Source organism: Oncorhynchus gorbuscha, linkage group LG03 (genome assembly GCF_021184085.1).
Source record: "Oncorhynchus gorbuscha isolate QuinsamMale2020 ecotype Even-year linkage group LG03, OgorEven_v1.0, whole genome shotgun sequence".
Taxonomy (NCBI): Eukaryota; Metazoa; Chordata; class Actinopteri; order Salmoniformes; family Salmonidae; genus Oncorhynchus; species Oncorhynchus gorbuscha.
The window spans coordinates 86,271,997-86,299,699 of NC_060175.1; the positions used below are offsets into that span (position 1 = coordinate 86,271,997).

The 27,703-nt window shown below is 45.2% G+C and overlaps 2 protein-coding genes across 5 annotated transcripts in view; one reads left to right on the top strand and one right to left on the bottom strand.

Moving 5' to 3' along the window:
- LOC124032094 (wiskott-Aldrich syndrome protein-like) lies at positions 1-10,638 on the top strand. 2 transcript variants are annotated; one of them, XM_046344189.1, is made up of 11 exons: positions 1-233; positions 4,421-4,561; positions 4,787-4,873; positions 5,012-5,105; positions 7,488-7,523; positions 7,607-7,639; positions 8,188-8,380; positions 8,582-8,757; positions 8,941-9,491; positions 9,597-9,705; positions 9,833-10,638. In XM_046344189.1, the coding sequence occupies exons 1-11, from the start codon at positions 126-128 to the stop codon at positions 9,889-9,891; spliced, it is 1,587 nt and encodes a 528-aa protein (XP_046200145.1). In that variant the 5' UTR covers positions 1-125; the 3' UTR covers positions 9,892-10,638. The 2 variants fall into 2 exon arrangements, with proteins under 2 accessions (XP_046200145.1, XP_046200146.1); XM_046344190.1 differs by having other exon boundaries at positions 8,191-8,380.
- Positions 10,517-27,703, bottom strand: part of sema3ga (sema domain, immunoglobulin domain (Ig), short basic domain, secreted, (semaphorin) 3Ga) — a 21,664-nt gene continuing 4,477 nt past the window's right edge. For all 3 annotated transcript variants that reach the window (XM_046344188.1, XM_046344187.1, XM_046344186.1), the window contains exons 3-18: positions 24,883-25,043; positions 24,226-24,288; positions 23,939-24,058; positions 23,640-23,733; positions 23,388-23,507; positions 22,849-22,994; positions 22,553-22,667; positions 22,383-22,452; positions 21,568-21,712; positions 20,944-21,166; positions 20,758-20,846; positions 20,589-20,630; positions 20,230-20,387; positions 20,035-20,102; positions 19,770-19,897; positions 10,517-11,271 (exon numbers count right to left, since the gene is read on the bottom strand). In XM_046344188.1, coding sequence (XP_046200144.1) covers positions 10,861-11,271; positions 19,770-19,897; positions 20,035-20,102; positions 20,230-20,387; positions 20,589-20,630; positions 20,758-20,846; positions 20,944-21,166; positions 21,568-21,712; positions 22,383-22,452; positions 22,553-22,667; positions 22,849-22,994; positions 23,388-23,507; positions 23,640-23,733; positions 23,939-24,058; positions 24,226-24,288; positions 24,883-25,043 — 2,153 coding nt within the window. In that variant the 3' untranslated portion in view covers positions 10,517-10,860. The remainder of the gene's footprint in view (positions 11,272-19,769; positions 19,898-20,034; positions 20,103-20,229; positions 20,388-20,588; positions 20,631-20,757; positions 20,847-20,943; positions 21,167-21,567; positions 21,713-22,382; positions 22,453-22,552; positions 22,668-22,848; positions 22,995-23,387; positions 23,508-23,639; positions 23,734-23,938; positions 24,059-24,225; positions 24,289-24,882; positions 25,044-27,703) is intronic.

Sequence of the window (27,703 nt, forward strand, 5' to 3'; positions counted from 1 at the left end):
AGAGAAACCATCTGCACCATTTCAACTTGTTATTGTAACAGTCAGTGCCTGTTTGAGGAAGAGGACAGAGGCACGTCAATGCTCAGCTCAGTTTTGGTACGAAGTAGATATTCTGAGAGGGGACTATGAGTCGGGGATCTAAGTCTAAAGGAGTTCAGGAGTACAGTCCCAGCTCTCTGCTGAGCCCACAGGAGAATGAGAGGCTGGAAGACCTGCTGGGGAGGAGGTGTGCTGTAAGTCTTTCCTGGGAATGAGGGAGGGGAGGGGATGGTTGGTATGTAGACTAGGAGACTTGGTGTTTGGATGGTAGGTACTTGGTAGGCCTATGTAGGAAACTATCTGGTTGATGTTTGGCATGGAGGAGACCTGGTTGGATGGTGTGTGGCTATTTGGTATGTAGGTATATTTTAGGCAGGTTGGTGCGGTAGTAGCACATGTCTAAGTGTTAAATAGCAACCAAATAAATAAAGGTTATTCTGGCATATTCTGTGTTTTAAATATAAGTCGCTCTGGATAAGAGCGTCTGCTAAATGACTTAAATGTAAATGTAATGTATTAACAAGGTCCATGTATACAGTAAGATATGATTGGGCAAATTTATGGTTGCCACTGCTTCAGTCTCGTCATTATTGTTTCACTTTTATATAAATGACTGAATTAACCCCTTCAACTGTGGCTCTGATGTGTTTTATTTAGTGCATGGCAATTTCATTAGATGTCATCTAGATATTTGGCAACTTTAAAAGTAATATCTATTGTTAGAAATTCAAACAATTAAACATTTTGCATGTACACCAAGAGTCTCTACACATTGACTTTTAAACAGGCATGAGTGAATGACAGGAAATTGTGGTGTAAACCACTTCCTCTGGTAACAGAATTAGAGGCAGCAGTTTGTACACTCAGTGTACAAAGCATTAAGAACACCCAGTGGTGTAAAGTGTTTCATTTTTACCTGTATTTAACTAGGCAAGTCAGTTAAGAACAAAATTCTTATTTACACTGACGGCCTACACCAGCCAACGCTGGGCCAATTGTGCACCACCCTAAGGGACTCCCAATCATGACCAATTGTGCACCACCCTAAGGGACTCCCAATCATGACCAGGTGTGATACAGCCTGGTTCAAGCTAAGGTGTGACACCTCTATCACTGTGATGCAGTGCCTTAGACCACTGAACCAGGGTCTGTAGTGACACCACTATCACTGAAATGCAGTGCCTTAGACCACTGAACCAGGGTCTGTAGTGACACCTCTATCACTGTGATGCAGTGCCTTAGACCACTGAACCAGGGTCTGTAGTGACACCTCTATCACTTAGATGCAGTGCCTTAGACCACTGAACCAGGGTCTGTAGTGACACCTCTATCACTTAGATGCAGTGCCTTAGACCACTGAACCAGGGTCTGTAGTGACACCTCTATCACTGTGATGCAGTGCCTTAGACCACTGAACCAGGGTCTGTAGTGACACCTCTATCACTTAGATGCAGTGCCTTAGACCACTGAACCAGGGTCTGTAGTGACACCTCTATCACTGAGATGCAGTGCCTTAGACCACTGAACCAGGGTCTGTAGTGACACCTCTATCACTGTGATGCAGTGCCTTAGACCACTGAACCAGGGTCTGTAGTGACACCTCTATCACTGTGATGCAGTGCCTTAGACCACTGAACCAGGGTCTGTAGTGAAACCTCTATCATTGAGATGCAGTGCCTTAGACCACTGAACCAGGGTCTGTAGTGACACCTCTATCATTGAGATGCAGTGCCTTAGACCACTGAACCAGGGTCTGTAGTGACACCTCTATCACTGTGATGCAGTGCCTTAGACCACTGAACCAGGGTCTGTAGTGACACCTCTATCATTGAGATGCAGTGCCTTAGACCACTGAACCAGGGTCTGTAGTGACACCTCTATCACTGTGATGCAGTGCCTTAGACCACTGAACCAGGGTCTGTAGTGACACCTCTATCACTGTGATGCAGTGCCTTAGACCACTGCGCCACTTGAGAGTTAAAAGTAAAAATACTTTTAAGTACTACTTAAGTAGCTTTTATGGGTATCTGTATTTTACTTTACTATTTATATTTTTGGCAACTTTTACTTTTACTTTTAACAAAATAAATGAATGTACTTTTTACTCCTTACGTTTTCCCTGACACCCAAAAGTACTCATTACATTTGGAACGCTTAGCTGGACAGGAAAATTGTCTAATTCACGCACTTATCAAGAGAACATCCCCGGTCATCCCTACTGCCTCTGATCTGGCAGTCTCACTAAACACAAATGCTTTGTTTGTTAATTGTGTCTGAGTGTTGAACTTTGCCCACAAGAAAATCGTGTCATCTGTTTTGCTTAAAATAAGACATTTTAAATCATTTATACTTTTACTTATGAGACTTAAGTACATTTAAAACCAAATACTTTTAGACTTCTACTCAGTTAGTATTTCACTAGGGGACTTTCACTTTTACTTGTCATTTTCAGTATTTTACTTTTACTCAAGTATGAAAATTGGGTACTTTTTCCACCACTGAGAACACCTTCTCCATGACAGACTGACAGGGTGAAAGCTATGATCCCTTATTGATGTCACTTGTTAAATTCATTTCAATCAGTGTAGGTAAAGGGGAGGAAACAGGTTAAAGAATGATTTTTAAGCCTTGAGACAATTGAGACATGGATTTTGTACGTGTTCCATTCAGAGGGTGAATGGGCAAGACAAAAGATTTAATTGCCTTTGAACGGGGTATGGTAGTAGGTGCCAGGCGCACCAGTTTGTGTAAAGAATTGCAACGCTGCCGGGTTTTTCACGCTCAACAGTTCCCTGTGTGTATCAAGAATGGTCCACCAACATAAGGACATCCAGCCAACTTGACACAACTGTGGGAAGCATTGGAGTCAACATGGGCCAGCATCCCTGTGGAATGCTTTCAACACCTTGTAGAGTCCATGCCCTGACACTTTTAGGATGTTCTGAAGGCATTAGAAAGGTGTTCTTAATGTTTTGTATGCTCAGTGTATGTGCAGTCTGCTTTCTTTTGACATACCAACTTCCTGGTTTCTGAGGTAGGCCTAAGCCTGCAGTGGTAGTTGACAAGTCTAACTAAATATTATTCCTACCACAGAGAATGTGATGTCATTATTGGGGACAGGTCTTTGCTATGAAAACTACTCAAGAACTTTCCAAACCACTGAGTATCTGCTGCTTAAAGCACTCATCACAGGTAACTTAGGTCTGACAGATGTCAGACACTTTCTGTTGGACTGGTACAGTCCATTCCGGATAAAGACTTCCGATTGTCCTGAATGTTTGAACTTAACCTGAACACACACACACACACTACAGTAAGTAGAACAAGTATGTATTTGAATTCACTTGAATAGAGTTTGCACTTTTCTGATGTGCACTTATCTAGAGCCAACATACTTATAAACTACACTGAACAAAAATATAAAAGCCACCTGTCAAGTGTTGGGCCCATGTTTCATGAACTGAAATAAAAGTTCCCAGAAATGTTCCATATGCACAAAAAATGTATTTCCTTCAAAAAAAATGTTTTTTGCATTTTTGTTTACATCCGTTGGTGAGCATTTCTAGTTTGCCAAGATAATCCATCCACCTGACAGGAGTGGCATATCAAGAAGCTGATTATTACACAGTACATCCAACCGCGTGTATGGCATTGTGAGGGCAAGCAGTTTGCTGATGTCAACATTGTGAACAGAGTGCCCCATGGTGGCAGTGGCGTTATGGTATGGGAGGCATAAGCTACGGACAACAAACACAATTGCATTTTATCAATGGCAATTTGAATGCACAGAGATACCGTGATGAGACCCTGAGGCCCATTGTCATGCCATTCATCAGCCGCAATCACCTCATGTTTCGGCATGATAATGCACAGCCCCACGTCGCAAGGATCTGTACACAATTCCTGGAAGCTGAAAATGTCCCAGTTCATCCATGGCCTGCATACTCAACAGACATGTCCTCCATTGAGCATGTTTGGGATGCTCTGGATCAACGTGTATGACAGCATGTTGTAGTTCCGCCAATATCCAGCAACTTCGCACACAGCCATTGAAGAGGAGTGGGACAACATTCCACAGGCCACAATCAACAGCCTGATCATCTCTATGTGAAGGAGATGTATCACTCTGCATGAGGCAAATTGTGGTCACTTCAGATACTGACTGGTTCTCTGATCCACGGTATCTATGACCAACATATGCATACCTGTATTCCCAGTCCTGTGAAATCCACAGATTAGGACCTAATTAATTTATTTCAACTGACTGATTTCCCTATATGAACTGTAACTCAGTAAAATCTCTGAAATTGTTGCATGTTGCGTTTATATTTATGTTCAGTATAATTAAATGTCTTGCGTGTGCGCGTGTGTGTGTGTGTAGTCCCTGTCCACCACCGTAGCACAACTGTACATGGCCCTGCCCCACAGTCCCACCTGCTGGAGCCTGCAGCAAACTGGGGTGGCCTGCTTCGTCAAGGACAACCATCGCCGTTCCTACTTCATACGCCTCTTCGATGTCAAGGTAACAGGAACATACACTGTCAGTCACAATGATGGAAAATATTCATCAATCAATCAAATGTAGTTAACAAGCCATTTGTACATCAACAGACGTCACAAAGTGCATATACAGTAACCCAGCCTAGAAAAGGACCATTTGTTGATCCACTGTTGAAAAGTTTCCCATGAAGATATGAGTTGAAGAAGTGTTGGCCTTTCAGTTATATTAACAGTTGGCTTTTCCCAGAAAGGACAGCTGATCTGGGAGCAGGAGCTCTATAACCAAATGGTCTATCACTGTGCCCGGCCATTCTTCCATACCTTCGCTGCAGATGTAAGCAAGCGTATCTTCCTCTACATTAATATGCCCTGGATACTCATGATGATGGCTTGACTGTAAATCTTAAGATGAGTGATTTTACTTTTGTCTTTTCACGAGCCTATCCAAATGTTTCTCTCCAATCCAATGCAGGACTGCCAAGTGGGGCTGAACTTTGCAGATGAACAGGAGGCTGAAACCTTCCTTAGTGCAGTTGATGAGAAGATCAACCAGAGAAACCGTCAAGGTCAGGGTCATTTGTTATAGAATCAAAGACAGAAAATTGTGTTGAGTTTTTTGGTATAGGATTGACATGACATCAGACTGTATATTAGGCTACTATGTTTTCCATGTTGGTTACTGGTGAACTGTCCCACTAGGCACAGACGTCAATTCAACGTCTAGTCCATGTTGGTTCAATGTAATTTCATTGAAATGATGTGTGAACAACGTTGATTCAACCAGTGTGTGCCCAGTGGGGTGATGTTTGTATTTGAGTCATACAGTGCATTTGGGAAGTATTTAGACCTACATCCTCATAGACCTACACCCCATAGTGACAATGCAAAAACTGTTTTTTAGAAAATAATGAAATATACATTTACACAAGTATTCAGACCCTTCACTCAGTACTTTTTTGAAGCACCTTTGGCAGCGATTACAGTCCTGAGTCTTATCGGGTATGACGCTACAAGCTTGGCACACCTGTATTTGGGGAGTTTCTCCCATCACTGTCTGCAGATCCTCTCAAGCTCTGTCAGGTTGGATGGGGAGTGTCACTGCACAGCTATTTTCAGGTCTCTCCATTTTCATGCTCTGGCTGGGCTACACAAGGACATTCAGAGACTTGTCCCGAAGCCACTCCTGCATTGTCTTGGCTGTGTGATTAGGGTCGTTGTCCTGTTGGAAGGTGAACCTTCACCCCAGTCTGAGGGCCTGAGCGCTCTGGAACAGTTATTCATCAAGGATCTCTCTGTACTTTGCTCTGTTTATTATTCCCTTGATCCTAGTCTCCCAGTCCCTGTCGCTGAAAAACATTCCCACAGCATGATGCTACCACAACCATACTTCACCGTAGGGATGGTATTGGCCAAGTGATGAGCGGTGCCTGGTTTCCTCCAGACGTGACGCTTGGCATTCAGGCCAAAGAGTTCAATCTTGGTTTCATCAGACTAGAGAATCTTGTTTTTCATGGTCTAAGAGTCCTTCAGGTGCCTTTTGGCAAACTCCAAGTGGCTGTCACGTGCCTTCCGTCTGGCCACTCTATCATAAAGGCCTGATTGGTGGAGTGCTTTAGGGATGGTTGTCCTTCTGGAAGGTTCTCCCATCTCTACAGAAGAGCTCTGGAGCTCTGTCAGAGTGACCATCGGGTTCTTGGTCACCTCGCTGACCAAGGCCTTTCTCCCCCGATTTCTCAGTTTGGCTGGGCGGCCAACTGTAGGAAGAGTCTTGATGGTTCCAAACTTCTTCCATTTAAGAATGATGGAGGCCACTGTGATCTTGGGGACCTTCAATGCTGCAGAAATGTTTTGGTACCCTTCCCCAAATCTGTGCCTCGACACAGTCCTGTCTCAGAGCTCTATAGACAATTAATTCGACCTCATGGCTTGGTTTCTGCTCTGACATGCACTGTCAACTGTGGGACCTTATATAGACAGGTGTGTGCCTTTTCAAATTATGTCCAATCAATTCAATTTACCACAGGTGGACTCCAATCAAGTTGTAGAAACATCTCAAGGATGATCAATGGAAACAGGATGCACCTGAGCTCAATTTCAAAAAACCTGTTTTCACTTTGTCATTATGGGGTTTTGTGTGCAGATTGATGAGGGAAAAAAAGTATTTCATCAATTTTAGAATAAGGCTGTAACATTGTCAGGACCCGGTTACGAACCCGGGTCTCCGGAGTGAGAAACAGTCACTTAACCAACTGAGCCACGAATAGTCGGCAGAACCCAGAAGATGAGGCAGACACAGCAGTACTTGAGACGGTGTATTTAATGAAGTAAAAAGTGAAGTTCTTCAGGAAAACATGTAACTCCACAACCTCAAAAGGAATCCTACAAGAACAAAGGAAATCCTCCAAGACAAAAAAAGGTAAATCCACAAGGTGGAAGGTAAAGCACAAAAAGCCTAAAAAAATACTCAAAAAACAAACAAACAAGAACAAAAAACAGAATTCCACAAGAGAGTCCACCGGGATCAACAAGAGTTCTCAGAGTACTAGGGCTGGGTGCTAACATACAAACACAGAGCAAAGAACTGAGGAAAACAAAGGGTTTAAATACAATCAGGGGAAACGAGGCACAGGTGCAAATAATAATGGGGATCAAGGGAAAACAAAAGGTCAAAAGGCACAATGGGGGCATCTAGTGACCAAAAACCGGAACAACCATGGCCAAATCCTGACAAACATAACAAAATGTGGAAAAAGTGAAGGGGTCTGAATACTTTCCTAATGCACTGTATTTGAACTAATATATCTCTGACACTATAAAACATAACATATATTGTAATGTGTGGTTCCATGGAGGGTAGCTGTGGCATTTCAAAGTAAAGGTTGTGGTGAAGATGTGTAGATATGAGATCAACTGGCATCCTCTTGTTCCTCCTTCCTTCCCTCTCACAGTGTCAGAGAAGAAACATCGCCCTCTGCCTTCCAGTGGTAAGACTGATTTACACTGAGGCCTTTATCTGAAGTAATCCCTTGTATTCTCCCTGAACTAATTCTGTGTGTTTTACTTACAGACGGAGGGGGACGACCTCCACTTCCTGGTAAAGGTGAGTATCCCTCATTCCATTGAATGTGTTATACCTGGGCTCCCAAGTGGCGCAGCAGTGCTAGAGGCGTCACTACAGACCGTGGTTCATTCCCAGCCTGTATCACAACTGGCCGTGATCGGGAGTCCCATAGTGCCTTGTCCTGGTTAGGGTTTGGCTGGTGTAAGCCGTCATAGTGAATAATAATTTGATCTTAACTGACTTAAATAAAGGTTCAATTGAAAAATGACTAAATATATACCGTTCAACAGTTTGGGGTCACTTAGAAATCTCTTAATTTTTAAAAAAGAAAAGCACATTTTTTGTCCATTAAAATAACATCATATATGTTATTTTAATGGACAAAAAAATGTGCTTTTCTTTAATAGAAAAATACATTTCTAAGTGACCCCAAACTGTTGAACAGTAGTATATATCTACCTCGGGCACAATAACTAACTGACCCAATATCTAAACTGTAAACATATACACTACACATCTCTGACAAGATATCTTTACCCAAGAGAGACATATAGTGTGACTTATACATGTAGACTTCCATTGTAAAGCAGGACCTGGCAGTCCCACTTCTCCCTCCATGGTCACCATGGACATCCAGAACCCAGACATCCAGGCTTCACGCTACCGCTCCGTCACACCTGTACCTGCCTTTGTCAGTAAGGGAAAGAAGGACAAGAAAAAGGACAAGAAGAAGAGCAGTAAACTCTCCAAAGCAGACATCGGAGCACCCAGTGGGTTCAAGTGAGTGGATACTAAGTGCACACATATACGCAGGCAGTTAAATAAAGCCTTCATAATCTATCACAACACATTTAACTAAATAAAAACTTGTCATAAAATTGTTTGTCCTCAATTTGCTTAATTTACAAATCCAGGATTGTATCCAAGTGTGCCACTCATTCAGGTGCATTTTCCTCTTCCTCTCTCTCCTCCCCTCCTCAGACATGTGAGTCATGTGGGCTGGGACCCCAACAACCTGGACCCTGATCTGAAGAAGCTGCTGTCCTGTGCTGGGATCAGTGAGGCTGAGCTGAAGGATGAGGAGACCTCCCAACTCATCCAACAAGTCATTGAGAACTCAGGCGGCATGGAGGCAGTCAAAAAGGCCATGAACACTGGTGAGTGTCATTCTGAGTGTCTGTCTACTGGTCTAAAGTTCATCATCACTTCAGTGGATGTATTGAATTTTACTTCACTGTAGGCTACTGTTCTGGTGTACTCTGTTATATAATTTTACTACTAAATGTAAAACTATTTTTGTAATCCAAAATGTTGCTGTTTTTTCATCCCATTTCATATAGGTCCTGGGCCTCCTCACCCTCCGCCTGGTAGGCAGGGTCCTCTCCCCCCAGTACCAGGGAGCTGTTCCTCCCCTCCTGCCCCTCCTCCTCCACGGGGAGGTCGCTCTGGCCCCCTGCCCCCTGTCCCAGGACAGCCAGGGCGTGGCCCGCCCCCCTCCCAGCCCCCTCCTTCACGTGGAGCCCTGCCACCTCCACCCCCGTTAAGCGGCCGAGGTGGACTCCCACCACCTCCACCCTCTGTGTCCCATAGTTCTCTTCCACCTCCCCTTCCCCCTGGTCACCATCTCTCCATGCCTGCACCTCCTCCTCCTGCTCCATCCACCCCCAGTCGAGGAGGCCCAGCACCTCCTCCACCTCCTCCTCCCCCGCCTCCCCCAGCCCAGAGCTCTGGAGACTTTCCTCCTCCTCCCCCCTGTAAAGGTCCCCCACCACCTGCTCCTGCATCTTCAGGTGGAGGTGGAGGTGGAGGTGGAGGTGGAGGTGGAGGTGGAGGTGGAGGTGGAAGAGGAGCTCTGCTGGATCAGATCCGCCTGGGAAGGAAGCTCAAAAACGTAAACCCAACTTGTTCAAATACAAAATTGTCTTTGTCAGTGAGATTGAAGTCTACATATTTCAGTTTACATTATCATTGACCTTTGACCTTTTGTGTGTCCCAGGTCACAGACAGTCCTGAGCCACCTCCGCCTGCCCAGGAAGACTCAGAGGGTATCGTAGGAGCTCTGATGATGGTCATGCAGAAGAGGAGTAAAGTCATTCACTCCTCTGGTGAACACCTTCTCATCCTAATCTTTCATTCATTCATTCTACAAATGTGTAAATTAAAACAAATGTCCTCTTGAATCTTAAAATGAATCTCTGCATAACAGATATTCATTCCTCTCTTCTGTTTCAGATGAAGGTGATGAAGAAGGAGGGTATGATGATGAAGATGATGATGAATGGGACGACTGATAAGTGCATTCCGTACTGTATCATTTTCCACTCTGTAACCATGGACTTCAAAGTTAGGTTGATCCAGTTAGATTTAGGCCTAGATTCAGTCTGCAGCGCTGAAGATCCATGCTCTACCGCAGATTTTTATCTTACCGTGAATGCTGGAACAATGCCTTTAAATGTCAATTGCGCCGTAGTGCGGATCTTCAGCGCTATGGATTGAATCTAGCCCTTACACATGGAAAATGTACACCTGAAGAATGCTACAGATAAGGATTGTGTGAAAGGCCCAAAGGTTAAATAAATCAACAGAACGTAGGACAGAGAAGGTTAGATGGGATAACATATCTTTTTATATCTGTCGTTTGAACGTTTCCAGTGTAGGACTCATGCTGAGTATGTACATTACATTACAGTATGTTGCTCAATATCATTCTAAAAGATGGTGAGGTCTTCTACACACAGTCTTCTTTCTACCTGTTCCCATTCAAATATGTGATATTACTGGAATGTAGTATTATAACTAATATTCTGCACACGTGATTTCCCGTCTTAATCTTCTACATGTAGATATTGTGTGTTTTGTGCAAATATAAACAAACATAGGTCACAAAGGCGTTAGAGAGCGCAAGAGTCACCACAATTACGACATCACAAATGGTTTTAGTAGACAAATACATACATCATACCATACAATTACTATCTCTCAATGTTGAACAATAAGATGTACACATTTCCAAACTGAATAAAGAATGCAAAGACAAACGCTTTTGAATTATTATACATGAATAAACCACGGATCTATTATTATCACATGATATATACACATATCAATATATTACATTTCTATACTGAGATACTGGGTTGTGTGAGGGTGTCACCACCACCATACAAAGGGAGACAAAGCTCATGTTTGGTGTCAAACATGAATCTCTAGTCTATCATGTGGAGTCTTCTGGCTGGCTAGTGTTGGAGAAGTCCAGTCCTCTATCTGCCTTGGGTTTCCTGGCTCTCTGTGTGTCTCCTGGAGGTGCGTTTGGGCTTCTGCTGCTTGAGCCCTAGCTGCTCCCAGTAAGACTGACAGTACTGGTGGATCAACTTGATTTCTGGCTGGGATGTGGTGTCTGTGAGAGGGAGGGTTGGGGGGTGCTTCGGCTGCTGAGCGTCATGTTGTCCCCCCCGCCCATTGGGAGGGCTGTTGGAGGTCATGGGGTCATCGTCAGGGGAGGTGAGGGCCACCACGATGTCTCGGTCCAGGATGCGCAGCGCCACACGGGCCACCGTGTGTTTGAAGTTGTTCTCCGTGGACAGGCAATGGTACAGACCAGCGTCTGATTGGCTGAGAGACTTCAGAAGGATTCCCTGGGGTGTCTTCAGATACTCTCTGTCGCGGTTGAGCTGAGGGGTAGGGGGGAGAGAGAGTGTTATGGTAATGAGGGGGAGAGAGAGTGTTATGGTAGTGAGGAGGAGAGAGTGTTATAGTAGTGAGGGAGAGAGAGTGTTATGGTAGTGAGGGAGAGAGAGTGTTATGGTAGTGAGGGAGAGAGAGTGTTATGGTAGTGAGGGAGAGAGAGTGTTATGGTAGTGAGGTAGAGAGAGTGTTATGGTAGTGAGGGGGAGAGAGTGTTATGGTAGTGAAGGAGAGAGAGTGTTATGGTAGTGAGGGGGAGAGAGAGTGTTATGGTAGTAAGGGAGAGAGTGTTATGGTAGTAAGGGAGAGAGAGTGTTATGGTAGTGAGCGGGAGAGATTGTTATGGTAGTGAGGGGGAGAGAGTGTTATGGTAGTGAGGGGGAGAGAGAGTGTTATGGTAGTGAGGGGGAGAGAGAGTGTTATGGTAGTAAGGGAGAGAGTGTTATGGTAGTAAGGGAGAGAGAGTGTTATGGTAGTGAGCGGGAGAGATTGTTATGGTAGTGAGGGAGAGAGTGTTATGGTAGTGAGCGGGAGAGAGAGTGTTATGGTAGTGAGGGGGAGAGAGTTATGGTCATGAGGGAGAGAGAGTGTTATGGTAGTGAGCGGGAGAGATTGTTATGGTAGTGAGGGGAGAGAGAGTGTTATGCTCATGAGGGAGAGAGAGAGTTATGGTAGTGAGGGGGAGAGAGTGTTATGGTCATGAGGGAGAGAGAGTGTGTTATGGTAGTGAGGGGGAGAGAGAGTGTTATGGTCATGAGGGGGAGAGAGTGTTATGGTCATGAGGGAGAGAGAGAGTGTTATGGTAGTGAGGGGGAGAGAGAGTGTTATGGTCATGAGGGGAGAGAGTGTTATGGTCATGAGGGGGAGAGAGTGTTATAGTAGTGAGGGGGAGAGAGTGTTATGGTGTGAGGGAGAGAGAGAGTGTTATGATAGTGAGGGGGAGAGAGAGTGTTATGGTCATGAGGGAGAGAGAGAGTGTTATGGTAGTGAGGGGGAGAGAGAGTGTTATGGTCATGAGGGGGAGAGAGTGTTATGGTCATGAGGGGGAGAGAGTGTTATAGTAGTGAGGGGGAGAGAGTGTTATGGTGTGAGGGAGAGAGAGAGTGTTATGATAGTGAGGGGGAGAGAGAGTGTTATGGTAGTGAGGTAGAGAGAGTGTTATGGTGGTGAGGGGGAGTAAGAGTGTTATTGTAGTGAGGGGGAGAAAGAGTGGTAGTGAGGAGGAGAGAGAGTGTTATGGTAGTGAGGGGGAGAAAGAGTGTTATTGTAGTGAGGGGGAGAGAGAGTGGTAGTGAGGAGGAGAGAGAGTGTTATGGTAGTGAGGGGGAGAGTGTGTTATGGTAGTTAGGGGAGAGAGAGTGTTATTGTAGTGAGGGGGAGAGAGGGTGGTAGTGAGGAGGAGAGAGAGTGTTATGGTAGTGAGGGGGAGAGAGAGTGTTATGGTAGTGAGGGGGAGAGAGAGAGTGTTATGGTAGTGAGGAGGAGAGAGAGTGTTATTGTAGTGAGGGGGAGAGAGTGTTATGGTAGTGAGGAGGAGAGAGAGTGTTATGGTAGTGAGGGGGAGAGAGAGTGTTATGGTAGTGAGGAGGAGAGAGAGTGTTATGGTAGTGAGGAGGAGAGAGAGTGTTATGGTAGTTAGGGGAGAGAGTGTGTTATTGTAGTGAGGGGGAGAGAGTATGTAATGATAGTGAGGGAGAGGGAGTGTTATGGTAGTGAGGGGGAGAAAGAGTGTTATTGTAGTGAGGGGGAGAGAGAGTGGTAGTGAGGAGGAGAGAGAGTGTTATGGTAGTGAGGGGGAGAGAGAGTGTTATTGTAGTGAGGGGGAGAGAGAGTGTTATTGTAGTGAGGGGAGAGAGAGTGGTAGTGAGGAGGAGAGAGAGTGTTATGGTAGTGAGGGGGAGAGAGTGTTATGGTAGTTAGGGGAGAGAGAGTGTTATTGTAGTGAGGGGGAGATAGAGTGTTATTGTAGTGAGGGGGAGAGAGAGTGTTATGGTAGTGAGGGGGAGAGAGTGTTATTGTAGTGAGGGGGAGAGAGAGTGTTATTGTAGTGAGGGGGAGAGAGTGTTATTGTAGTGAGGGGGAGAGAGAGTGTTATGGTCATGAGGGAGAGAGAGAGTGTTATGGTAGTGAGGGGGAGAGAGAGTGTTATGGTCATGAGGGGGAGAGAGTGTTATGGTCATGAGGGGGAGAGAGTGTTATAGTAGTGAGGGGGAGAGAGTGTTATGGTGTGAGGGAGAGAGAGAGTGTTATGATAGTGAGGGGGAGAGAGAGTGTTATGGTAGTGAGGTAGAGAGAGTGTTATGGTGGTGAGGGGGAGTAAGAGTGTTATTGTAGTGAGGGGGAGAGAGTGTTATTGTAGTGAGGGGGAGAGAGAGTGTTATTGTAGTGAGGGAGAGAGAGTGTTATTGTAGTGAGGGGGAGAGAGAGTGTTATGGTCATGAGGGGGAGAGAGTGTTATGGTCATGAGGGGGAGAGAGTGTTATAGTAGTGAGGGGGAGTGAGTGTTATGGTGTGAGGGAGAGAGAGAGTGTTATGGTAGTGAGGTAGAGAGAGTGTTATGGTGGTGAGGGGGAGTAAGAGTGTTATTGTAGTGAGGGGGAGAAAGAGTGTTATTGTAGTGAGGGGGAGAGAGAGTGGTAGTGAGGAGGAGAGAGAGTGTTATGGTAGTGAGGGGGAGAAAGAGTGTTATTGTAGTGAGGGGGAGAGAGAGTGGTAGTGAGGAGGAGAGAGAGTGTTATGGTAGTGAGGGGGAGAGTGTGTTATGGTAGTTAGGGGAGAGAGAGTGTTATTGTAGTGAGGGGGAGAGAGAGTGGTAGTGAGGAGGAGAGAGAGTGTTATGGTAGTGAGGGGGAGAGAGAGTGTTATGGTAGTTAGGGGGAGAGAGAGTGTTATGGTAGTGAGGAGGAGAGAGAGTGTTATGGTAGTGAGGGGGAGAGAGAGTGTTATGGTAGTGAGGAGGAGAGAGAGTGTTATTGTAGTGAGGGGGAGAGAGTGTTATGGTAGTGAGGAGGAGAGAGAGTGTTATGGTAGTGAGGGGGAGAGAGAGTGTTATGGTAGTGAGGAGGAGAGAGAGTGTTATGGTAGTGAGGAGGAGAGAGAGTGTTATGGTAGTTAGGGGGAGAGAGTGTTATTGTAGTGAGGGGGAGAGAGTATGTAATGATAGTGAGGGAGAGGGAGTGTTATGGTAGTGAGGGGGAGAAAGAGTGTTATTGTAGTGAGGGGGAGAGAGAGTGGTAATGAGGAGGAGAGAGAGTGTTATGGTAGTGAGGGGGAGAGAGTGTTATGGTAGTTAGGGGGAGAGAGAGTGTTATTGTAGTGAGGGGGAGAGAGAGTGTTATTGTAGTGAGGGGGAGAGAGAGTGGTAGTGAGGAGGAGAGAGAGTGTTATGGTAGTGAGGGGGAGAGAGAGTGTTATGGTAGTGAGGGGGAGAGAGAGTGTTATGGTAGTAAGGGAGAGAGTGTTATGGTAGTAAGGAGAGAGAGTGTTATGGTAGTGAGCGGGAGAGATTGTTATGGTAGTGAGGGGAGAGAGAGTGTTATGGTAGTGAGCGGGGAGAGAGAGTGTTATGGTAGTGAGGGGGAGAGAGAGTGTTATGCTCATGAGGGAGAGAGAGAGTGTTATGGTAGTGAGGGGGGAGAGAGTGTTATGGTCATGAGGGAGAGAGAGTGTTTATGGTAGTGAGGGGGAGAGAGAGTGTTATGGTCATGAGGGGGAGAGAGTGTTATGGTCATGAGGGAGAGAGAGAGTGTTATGGTAGCGAGGGGGAGAGAGAGTGTTATGGTCATGAGGGGGAGAGAGTGTTATGGTCATGAGGGGGAGAGAGTGTTATAGTAGTGAGGGGGAGAGAGTGTTATGGTGTGAGGGAGAGAGAGAGTGTTATGATAGTGAGGGGGAGAGAGAGTGTTATGGTCATGAGGGAGAGAGAGAGTGTTATGGTAGTGAGGGGGAGAGAGAGTGTTATGGTCATGAGGGGAGAGAGTGTTATGGTCATGAGGGGGAGAGAGTGTTATAGTAGTGAGGGGGAGAGAGTGTTATGGTGTGAGGGAGAGAGAGAGTGTTATGATAGTGAGGGGGAGAGAGAGTGTTATGGTAGTGAGGTAGAGAGAGTGTTATGGTGGTGAGGGGGGAGTAAGAGTGTTATTGTAGTGAGGGGGAGAAAGAGTGGTAGTGAGGAGGAGAGAGAGTGTTATGGTAGTGAGGGGGGAGAAAGAGTGTTATTGTAGTGAGGGGGAGAGAGAGTGGTAGTGAGGAGGAGAGAGAGTGTTATGGTAGTGAGGGGGAGAGTGTGTTATGGTAGTTAGGGGGAGAGAGAGTGTTATTGTAGTGAGGGGGAGAGAGGGTGGTAGTGAGGAGGAGAGAGAGTGTTATGGTAGTGAGGGGGAGAGAGAGTGTTATGGTAGTGAGGGGGAGAGAGAGAGTGTTATGGTAGTGAGGAGGAGAGAGAGTGTTATTGTAGTGAGGGGGAGAGAGTGTTATGGTAGTGAGGAGGAGAGAGAGTGTTATGGTAGTGAGGGGGAGAGAGAGTGTTATGGTAGTGAGGAGGAGAGAGAGTGTTATGGTAGTGAGGAGGAGAGAGAGTGTTATGGTAGTTAGGGGGAGAGAGTGTGTTATTGTAGTGAGGGGGAGAGAGTATGTAATGATAGTGAGGGAGAGGGAGTGTTATGGTAGTGAGGGGGAGAAAGAGTGTTATTGTAGTGAGGGGGAGAGAGAGTGGTAGTGAGGAGGAGAGAGAGTGTTATGGTAGTGAGGGGGAGAGAGAGTGTTATTGTAGTGAGGGGGAGAGAGAGTGTTATTGTAGTGAGGGGGAGAGAGAGTGGTAGTGAGGAGGAGAGAGAGTGTTATGGTAGTGAGGGGGAGAGAGTGTTATGGTAGTTAGGGGAGAGAGAGTGTTATTGTAGTGAGGGGGAGATAGAGTGTTATTGTAGTGAGGGGGAGAGAGAGTGTTATGGTAGTGAGGGGGAGAGAGAGTGTTATTGTAGTGAGGGGGAGAGAGAGTGTTATTGTAGTGAGGGGGAGAGAGTGTTATTGTAGTGAGGGGGAGAGAGAGTGTTATGGTCATGAGGGAGAGAGAGAGTGTTATGGTAGTGAGGGGGAGAGAGAGTGTTATGGTCATGAGGGGGAGAGAGTGTTATGGTCATGAGGGGGGAGAGAGTGTTATAGTAGTGAGGGGGAGAGAGTGTTATGGTGTGAGGGAGAGAGAGAGTGTTATGATAGTGAGGGGGAGAGAGAGTGTTATGGTAGTGAGGTAGAGAGAGTGTTATGGTGGTGAGGGGGAGTAAGAGTGTTATTGTAGTGAGGGGGAGAGAGTGTTATTGTAGTGAGGGGAGAGAGAGTGTTATTGTAGTGAGGGAGAGAGAGTGTTATTGTAGTGAGGGGGAGAGAGAGTGTTATGGTCATGAGGGGAGAGAGTGTTATGGTCATGAGGGGGAGAGAGTGTTATAGTAGTGAGGGGGAGTGAGTGTTATGGTGTGAGGGAGAGAGAGAGTGTTATGGTAGTGAGGTAGAGAGAGTGTTATGGTGGTGAGGGGGAGTAAGAGTGTTATTGTAGTGAGGGGGAGAAAGAGTGTTATTGTAGTGAGGGGGAGAGAGAGTGGTAGTGAGGAGGAGAGAGAGTGTTATGGTAGTGAGGGGGAGAAAGAGTGTTATTGTAGTGAGGGGGAGAGAGTGGTAGTGAGGAGGAGAGAGAGTGTTATGGTAGTGAGGGGGAGAGTGTGTTATGGTAGTTAGGGGGAGAGAGAGTGTTATTGTAGTGAGGGGGAGAGAGAGTGGTAGTGAGGAGGAGAGAGAGTGTTATGGTAGTGAGGGGGAGAGAGAGTGTTATCAAAATGGTAGTTAGGGGGAGAGAGAGTGTTATGGTAGTGAGGAGGAGAGAGAGTGTTATGGTAGTGAGGGGGAGAGAGAGTGTTATGGTAGTGAGGAGGAGAGAGAGTGTTATTGTAGTGAGGGGGAGAGAGTGTTATGGTAGTGAGGAGGAGAGAGAGTGTTATGGTAGTGAGGGGGAGAGAGAGTGTTATGGTAGTGAGGAGGAGAGAGAGTGTTATGGTAGTGAGGAGGAGAGAGAGTGTTATGGTAGTTAGGGGAGAGAGAGTGTTATTGTAGTGAGGGGGAGAGAGTATGTAATGATAGTGAGGGAGAGGGAGTGTTATGGTAGTGAGGGGGAGAAAGAGTGTTATTGTAGTGAGGGGGAGAGAGAGTGGTAATGAGGAGGAGAGAGAGTGTTATGGTAGTGAGGGGGAGAGAGTGTTATGGTAGTTAGGGGAGAGAGAGTGTTATTGTAGTGAGGGGGAGAGAGAGTGTTATTGTAGTGAGGGGGAGAGAGAGTGGTAGTGAGGAGGAGAGAGAGTGTTATGGTAGTGAGGGGGAGAGAGTGTTATGGTAGTTAGGGGGAGAGAGAGTGTTATTGTAGTGAGGGGGAGATAGAGTGTTATTGTAGTGAGGGGGAGAGAGAGTGTTATGGTAGTGAGGGGGAGAGAGAGTGTTATTGTAGTGAGGGGAGAGAGAGTGTTATTGTAGTGAGGGAGAGAGAGTGTTATTGTAGTGAGGGGAGAGGGAGTGTTATGGTAGTGAGGGAGAGAGAGTGTTATTGTAGTGAGGGGGAGAGAGAGTGTTATTGTAGTGAGGGGGAGAGAGAGTGTTATTGTAGTGAGGGGGAGAGAGAGTGTTATTGTAGTGAGGGAGAGAGAGTGTTATTGTAGTGAGGGGGAGAGAGAGTGTTATGGTAGTGAAGGTGTGAACAAGGTCCAAATGTGCCTCATTTGTATTTCAAAAGTGAACGACTCTTTATAGATATTTTCCATTACTTGTTGATATACACGGAGTGAACAAAACATTAGGAACACCTTCCTAATATTGAGTTGCACCTCCCTTTTGCCTTCAGAACAACCTCAATTAATCGGGGCATGGCCTCTACAAGGTGTCGAAAGAGTTCCACAGGGATGCTGGTCCATGTGGACTCCAATGCTTCCCACAGTCAGTTGTGTACTTAACTAAAAATACTTGAAAGTACTACTTAAGTAGTTCATTGGGGTATCTGTACAGTACTTTACATTACTATTTATATTTTTTACAACTTTTAATCATTACATTTTGAATGCTTAGCAGGACAGGAAAATGGTCCAATTCACACACTTATCAAGAGAACATCCCATGTCATCCTTACTGCCTCTGATCTGGCGGACTCACTAAACACATGCATCGTTGGTAAAGGATGTCTGAGTGTGCCCATGGCTCTCTGTAAATTAAATTAAAAACAATTAAATGGTGCAGTCTGGTTTGCTTAATATAGGGAATTTTAAACGATTTATACTTTTACTTTTGAAACTTAAGTATATTTTAATAATTACATTTACTTTTAATACTTAAAACCAAATACTTTTAGACTTTTGCTCAAGTAGTATTTTACTGGGCGACTTTCAATTTTACTTCAGTCATTTTCTATGAAGGCATCTTTACTTTTAGTGAAGTATGACCATTGGGTACTTTTTCCACCACTGCCCACAAGTTGGCAGGATGTCCTTTGGCTGGTGAACCATTCTTAATACACACAGTCCATAGGAGCAGACAACGGATATCAATCTCTCTCTGTGAGCAATTATATTAGTAGAAAATAATATAATTGCCCCCCCCCCAAAAAATAGCTTACAATATACTCTGAGTGTACAAACATTAAGAACACCTGCTCTTTCCATGACAGACTGTCCAGAGGAATCCAGAGAAAAGCTATGATCCCTTATTGATGTCACTTAAATCTGTTAAATCCACAGTGTAGATGAAGGGGAGGAGACGGGTTAAATAAGGATTTTTAAGCATTGAGACATGGATTGTGTATGGGTGCCATTCAGAGGGTGAATGGGTAAGACAAAATATTTAAGTCCCTTTAAATGGGGTGTGGTAGGTGCCAGGCACACCAGTTTGTGTCAAGAATTGCAACACTGCCGGATTTTTCAGGCTCAACAGTTTCCCGTGTGTATCAGGAATGGTCCACCACCCAAAGGACATCCAGCCAACTTGACACAACTGTGGACATGGGCCAGCATCCCTGTGGAAAGTTTTTGACACTTTGTAGAGTCCTGTTGAGCGTGAAAAACCTGGCAGCGTTGCAGTTCTTGACACACTCAAACTGTTGCGCCTGGCACCTACTAGCATACCCCATTTCAAGGCACTTAAATATTTTGTCTTACCCATTCATCCTCTGAATGGCACACATACACAATCCATGTCACAATTGTCTGCAACTGCAACGCTGCTGGGTTTTTCACACTCTACAGTTTCCTGTGGGTTTCAAGAATGGACCACCAACCAACCAAAAGACATCCAGCCAACTTAACATAACTGTTGAAATGGGGTGGCGGTGGTGCATCTCAATATTACGAAGGTGTTCCTAATGTTTAGTATACTCAGTGTAAATGTGATCTGAATTTGGTATTTGAATAATACTGGTTGCTTTTCAAAGAGCAGAAATAGAAACCTGTATGTTCTTCCTTACCACTTTCCTTCTTCCTCCCCTTTGATAGAGCCACTTGACTGTGGCCTGAGGAGAACGAGACTGACACTCCAGAAATGTACTGCTCCCCTCCACACCAAATTGGACTGTCTCTCTCAGACGCTTTTCCACTGAAGGAGGGGAAGATGTTCAGAGGAGGGAGGAGGGAGATTATTTGAAATGCCAGTTCCTTGCACATTTTTTAAATGATTACATTATTTTAATGTGTGTCACTCTGAATTCTGAAGATGAAAGTGTCTTGACAAACCTTTGGCATTGAAGCCCCTGCACTGTCGCAGTGGATCCCCATGTTTCACATCCTGCCTTCGGCTCCTCCTGGGTAACAGAGAGAGAGAGCAGGGTTCAAGTACAGACACAGTAAAGAAGACTTATAATGTATCATGACACCCCTTCCACTGTTATTTGCTAGATGACGTGTTGCGGTGTGTGTTGTGGTCCTGACCTCTTGGTGGCGGGGGTGAAAGCGGAGCAGCTCTCCCCATCCCAGGCGCAGTAAGGGTCCCGTGCCAGACAGCAGTCGGAGCAGGCCCTCCCGTACACCCCACAGCGGTGGAGAGACACCTGAGTTAGCCCCGCCTCTGATGACACATACAGCTGTTGCTATAATGACAATGAAAACAAGAGGTCAGTATCAACAATATCTCTCTAGTATTTCCTGTTTATTAACAAAGAGAGAGTTTGGGGGATTGGAAATGAGGCAGACATTTACGTTGATAGAAGCCACAATCTATCTGCAATAGTAAAGCTGATCTAACCCTGACAAAAAGGTACAAATAAAAGGAAATCAAGAGTTCAGATTACCCTTTTAGATGATATCTTCATTGTTTTGACAGCAGCATGTGTCTGTAATTAAATGTAATGTCTCACATCAGGATCTACAGAGCACAACCATTGAATGAATGTCAAAGGACAGTGGTTGGAGACTTTTGCTATAACTTAAACAATATTTGGATAATCATTATAGGCATACCCTGAAAACCTCCACTTCCTCCAGGGTGAGCTCCTCCATGGTGCTCGGGTCTTTGGGTAAAACTATGACCTTTTGGACAGTGCCACGATCTGGAACAAGAATTTGGACAAAATACAAAATGTGAAATTCGAACAAGCAATGAAGTCCTTCAGTCAGCCAATTGCCCTGGGACGGAGAGCCTCTCACCTGTGCCCAGGAAGAGCACCTCGTATCGGCCGTCTACGGCGTCCACCTGGTCCACCACCAGGGCTGTGAAGCGGTAGTCCACACCAGTCCTCACCACCAGGGGGCGACGGTGGATAGGGTACACAGGGTGGTACATGAGGGGATGGGCTCGCATAAAGTTCACTGCCTCGTCTGAGAAGTCCTTAGAGGTACGAATACCTGGAGTAAATGTTCCTCCTGGACACTAGGGGGAGTAAGAGAGGGGTTGTATATTCTTGAGTAACAAAAAGAGAAAGAGAGGGAGAGAGAGTGGGAGGGAGAGAGAGAGAAGGAGTTGACAGAAGAAGGTCAGCCATGGCTGGAGGCGTACAGAGTAGAGGGGGAGGAAGGAGAAGTGTACTGTGTACTGGAAGAGAGAGAGAGAGAGAGAGAGAGAGAGAGAGAGAGAGAGAGAGAGAGAGAGAGAGAGAGAGAGAGAGAGAGAGAGAGAGAGAGAGAGAGAGAGAGAGAGAGAGAGAGAGAGAGACAGAGAGACAGAGAGAGAGAGAGTAAGCAATACACTGTATGAATCGACAGAGGTGAGAATCGCTTGAATTTGTGTGTAATGTATTGATTGGTTGCAGTGAGTAACAGGTCTAAACCTACTGTGCCAGGGCGAGGGTAGGGAATCTTGCCCGTGTAAACTGTCCACTGGTAGTTATGACCATGTTTGTGGGAGAAGGGTCCATTGAAGACGTTGCGGATGTCAGCCATGCAGTACACACAGACGGCTGAACCCTTGAACACAGAGCTGGGAGAGAAAGAAGGGAGAAAGAGAGAATGAGGAATCCAGTAAGCATCAACCAGGAAAGAGGAGAAAGGTAAACCTACAACTGCTATATGAAAGTACAAAACCAGGAAGCAGTGACAGCAGGAAGGGTATAGACAGAAGGGGGATGGAGAAAGGGGAGAGAGGTAAACCTACAGCGCTATATGAAAGTACAAAACCACGAAGCAGTGACAGCAGGAAGGGTATAGACAGAAGGGGGATGGAGAAAGGGGAGAGAGGTAAACCTAAAGCTGCTATATGAAAGTACAAAACCAGGAAGCAGTGACAGCAGGAAGGATATAGACAGAAGGGGGATGGAGAAAGGGGAGAGAGGTAAACCTAAAGCTGCTATATGAAAGTACAAAACCAGGAAGCAGTGACAGCAGGAAGGGTATAGACAGAAGGAGGGTGGAGAAAGGGGAGAGAGGTAAACCTACAGCTGCTATATGAAAGTACAAAACCAGGAAGCAGTGACAGCAGGAAGGGTATAGACAGAAGGAGGGTGGAGAAAGGGGAGAGAGGTAAACCTACAGCTGCTATATGAAAGTACAAAACCAGGAAGCAGTGACAGCAGGAAGGATATAGACAGAAGGGGGATGGAGAAAGGGGAAGTATAAAAGGTGATGTCAGAAGGATATAATGGTGACCTTACCCAGCAGTAGTGAACAGGGCATAGATCACAGGGTTGCGTTCATCTTGCGTGGGCTGGATGAAAACATCCCCTGGAAGACAGAAAATGACCTTCCTGCAGATGAGAGACTCAGACCCACAGACTAATAATAACTAATGATCTAGTAAATCTTTCATTGAGGTCTGTCTCACTCAGTTCATCAAATGAGGTCTCCACCCCATCCTCTCCGATCACAGAGCAGATGAGGCGTGCTTTCAGGAAGCTGGTCCATCTGTTGACCAGGGACTTCTGACCCCCTTCGTCATCCTGGGATGAGGGAAGAGAAGGAAAGGAAGTAACATAAAGGTAAGGTAAAGAGTTAAGGGAAGTGTATCACGGTATTATACATATTTTTTACCTCTAAGCATTGAGCCATAAATGATCCACTATGACTGCCATTCAGAATATGTTACTGTCTGGAGGAGCGTATGAACATTTGAACTCTCACCAGACACACTCGTCCCACTCTGGCCAGGACACTGGGGCTGGACCCTCCCCCTGCATCCAAACTCTTCTCGCGGAAGAAGAAGTAGAGTTTGTCATCATTCCTCTCTGCACTGTCAGGTATCTGTTGAATCTGAATAAACACAGGCTCTGAGAGAGAGAGAGAGAGAGAGAGAGAGAGAGAGAGAGAGAAGAGAGAGAGAGAGAGAAAGAGAGAGAGAGAGAGAGAGAGAGAGAGAGAGAGAGAGAGAGAGAGAGAGAGAGAGAGAGAGAAAGAGAGAGAGAGAGAGAGAGAGAGAGAGAGAGAGAGAGAGAGAGAGAGAGAGAGAGAGAGAGAGAGAGAGAGAGAGAGAGAGAGAGAGAGAGAGAGAGAGAGGTGTGAGTGATGAAAGAAAGAGAAACGTGCAGTTGTTCTCAGAATTCATTACCAGCAGTTTGCCAATTATTCTTATATATGTATCCGGCTAGAAGGACCATAAAACAACACCTCTTTTGTAGTCCATCCTTACAAAGTGGTGCTCTTTTTCAGGTGTAGTAACTCACCATTGAGCCACCTGGAGTCATACTGCTCTGTCCTGACTGCTGTTCTGCCCCCCATGGTCCTGAAGAGGGCTGGGTCTGTCCCCATGAAGTCTACATGAACACCTGCATACAGATTCCCATCTGCAGAGGAGATGGAGAGAGAGGAGGGGAGAGGTGGAGAGGAGAGGTTAGGAAAAAGTGAAAGTGAGAGGACCTGTTGTTTTCGGTTTTGGGAAGTCTACTAAGTTTATTCATAAGTGAGGTGAAACGTACTGATAAGAGCAGCAATGTTCTCCTGGAAAGGATCGTAGGAACATTTGCCCTTCCCTGATTCTAGAAATCCAGGAACTAGTCTGAACACATAATCCTGGAAAGAGAGGGACCAGAAAAGCCAGATAAGAATCAAATGTAATAAAATGACAAAAGCATATAGACAAATAGAGCTCAGATCTGTGGCCTAGTTTTGAGTACTAGAGTGTTTAGTAAACCGGAGCTTGCTGGGCCTAAATATACACAGATATGCTGCAGTTGAATGTCATTTAGAATGATTTTGGGCATATTGAACCTTTCACCTCTGCCTTCCAGCCTCTGTTGATGAAGGTGCAGATGGGTTGGTAGGCTCCGGTCCCACAGGTGTACAGGTGGGTACGGTTCCATGGCTCTATCATACGCACAAAATTTGCACACTCACCCTGGTGTGTGTACACAGACATTGGAATGTTATCAATTGTTGTTGAATGAAAAAAAACAAGGCTATCTCTTTCAAAACTGTGAAATAGACCCATGAAAGTGGGACATCATTAGTTCATCCTGTAAGGAGAGAGGCCAGGGGTCTTTCACAAAGACAAGTTATTCTCACCTGTCCTCCTTTTCCTGTCATCCGACACTCCCCTTTTCTCTTGTCAGAGGCTGGCCAATGGATCTGTCAGGGAAAGACCACAAAGCTAAAAATGATACCACACACAGTAAAATAGCATTTTACTTGAGGTCTCTTTACTACCACATTAAATTACCACATTAAATTACCACATTCAACTACCACATTTTACTACCACATTTTACTACCATATTAAACTACCACATTAAACGACCACATTGTACTACCACATTAAACTACCACATTTTACTACCACATTAAACTACCACATGAAACTACCACATTTAACTTCCACATGAAACTACCATATTTTACAACCACATTTTACTACCACATTTAACTTTCACATGAAACTACCATATTTGACTACCACATTTGACTACCACATTAAACTACCACATTTTACTACCCCATTAAACTACCACATTAAATGACCACATTAAACTACCACATTTTACTACCACATTAAACTACCACATTAAACTACCACATTTTACTACCACATTAAATTACCACATTAAACTACCACATTTACTACCACACTAAACTACCGCTTTAAACTACCACATTAAACTACCACATTTACCACCACATTAAACTTTCATATAGGAGAGTTGTGTTTATGTGTGTTCTTCTTACAATGAGTGGCTCCTTGTTGACGTTGTGCATGTCCAGGGCCACCAGGTACTCCCGGCTGCCCAGGTAGAGACGGCCCTGGTCCTGATCCATCAGCAGGATGCGGTAGTCACTGGTGTTGAAGGAGAAGGAGAAGGGCCGCGCTGCTCTGGTGTCCAACAACTCTGGGGAGGAGAGAGACCCACCAGCCCACACACACACGCATAGACGCACACATGCATAGACACACGCACACAGAGACACAAACTTAGTGTAAATCACATGTAAAATAAGTTCTGTAGCAAGAGAATGGTACAATTGTAATATCCAGCAGGGGGAGCCATAACTTCTTTCTGCTTATTTCTTTGAAACTGTCACATGACATTTCCCTGATAATGACTACAAGTGCTTCATTTTTCACTCTCAGCAGCACTTACTGAACATAGACTAACACCATCCTCAAAGTAACATAACATATGTGAATGGCTCAATTTAGCTCATCTCAGGACGTATTCCAGAAGCTTTTAAGAATTCAATATTTTATGTGTTCCAAGCTTCTGATTGAGTTTGTGGCATTGACTGAATGTACCGTGCCACTTTGTGGTTGTTATTGCAGGTCTCTGAGGACACAGTCAGATGAACTCTAAGTAAATGCTTTAAATCAGGTCCCTTCTTCATTCACCTCTCCCCGTATCAGGTCCTCATCATGACTGCTTTTACTGGAGCTGCCTGCTTAGCCAGGTCTCCCTTGTAAAATAAGTATCTTGACCTTAACGGGTAGTATCTGGATAAATAAAGGTGAAATAAAACTGACCTATGTAAAATAGCTTTCAAACTTTTAAGTGCTATGATGTAATTACTAAGTAGGGTACAAAACACAGATATCCCCATGTGGGACAGATGATAAATGGCATTTGGCATAGGTTTGTGAACAAACATCAGCATGAAGTACACATATACTGTTTTAGCCTGGCCGGAGTAAGGACATCTGTGTTTACATCAAAGTGCTCTGCCGTCTTCCTTTGAGGTGACTGTTTGTCTGAATACTGTTAACAGGATGCAGTCAATGTGCTGCTAAAATAAGCTGCTGCGCAATCGGATCTGCACAGGATAACAAGCATCTCTGGCAAACCTCCGTCCACTTCATTCACTGGGGAAAAGTGGACTGACAGCCTAGGCTAAAACTAGAAACGCCACACCCCTGGGCCCCCACATGGCTGCTCTCATCCTCTCCGTCATAAACAACGTCAGTTGGCACTATCTGATAAACAAACACATAATGTGTCATCATACCGCATTTGATTCAGGTAAACCAGTTCCAGACATGAAAGACATAAGAAAAATGTCCAGATCACGCCATTTTAGTGTAATGTACAGTGAGTATACAAAATATTAAGAGCACCTGCTCTTTCCATGACATAGACTGACCAAGTGAATCTAGGTGAAAGATATGATCCCTTATTGAAGCCACCTTTTAAATCCACTTCAAGAGTAGATGAAGGGGAGGAGACAAGTTAAAGAAACAATTTTAAGCCTTGAGACAACTGAGACATGGACTGTGTATGTGTACCATTCAGAGAGTGAATAGGTAAGACAAAATATTTAAATGCCTTTGAATAGTGTATGGTAGTTGGTGCCAGGCGCATCAGTTTGAGTGTGTCAAGAACTGCATCGTTGCTGGGTTTTTCAGGCACAACAGTTTCCCGTGTGTATCAAGAATGGTCCACCAACCAAAGGACATTTAGCCAACTTGATACAACTGTAGGAAGCTTTGTTGTCAACATGGACCAGCATCCCTGTGGAACGCTTTCAGCACCTTGTAGAGTCCATGCCCTGACAAATTGAGGTTGTTCTGAGGGCAAATGGAGGGGTGCAACTCAATATTAGAAAGGTGTTCTTAATGTTTGGTACACTCCGTGTAAGTAAGGAAAAGTGAGGCTTTAAATCATTGTCTCCATAATGCAGAAGACAACTTAAAACCCATGTCCATCCTCTAGGTCACTGGAATAACCTTTATTTAGTCCCTTCCTCTGACACAGTTCCCATCAACCAGGAAACATGAACAGCATAGTGCCATCCACTTGGGAGCCAGGCCCAGCTAATCAGAATGAGTTTTTCCCCATAAAAGAGCTTTATTACTGACAGAAATACTCCTCAGTTTCATCAGCTGTCCAGGTGGCTGGTCTCAGACAATCCCGCAGGTGAATAATCTCGATGTGGAGGTCCTGGATTGGTGTGGTTGCAAGTGGTCTGAGGTTGTGAGGCTGGTTGGACACACTCCCAAGTTCTCTAAAACGACGTTGGAGGTGGCTTATGGTAGAGAAATGAACATTAAATTCTTCGGCAACAGCTCTGGTGGACATTCCTGGAGTCAGCACGCTCCCTAAATACTTATGACATCAGTGGCATTGTGCTGTGTGACAAAACTGCACATTTTAGAGTGGTCTTTTATTGTCCCCAGCACAAGGTGCACCTGTGTAATGATCATGCTGTTTTATCAGCTTCTTGATATGCCACACCTGTGATTATCTTGGCAAAGGAGAAATGCTCACTAACAGGGATGTAAACAAATTTGTGCAAAGAATTCGAGAGAAATAAACTTTTCATGCATATGAAACATTTCTGGGACCTTTTATCTCAGCTCATGAAACATGGGACCAACACTTTACATGTTGCGTTTATATTTTTGTTTAGTATAATTAACAATCTTGATCTGTCTCCAGTGGTCCTGTCCTTCTGTCCCACTTACCCAGTCCTAGTCCCAGTCCCAGTCCCAGTCCCAGTCCCAGTCCCAGTCCCAGTCCCAGTCCCAGTCCCCAGTCCCAGCCACCCAGTCCCAGTCACC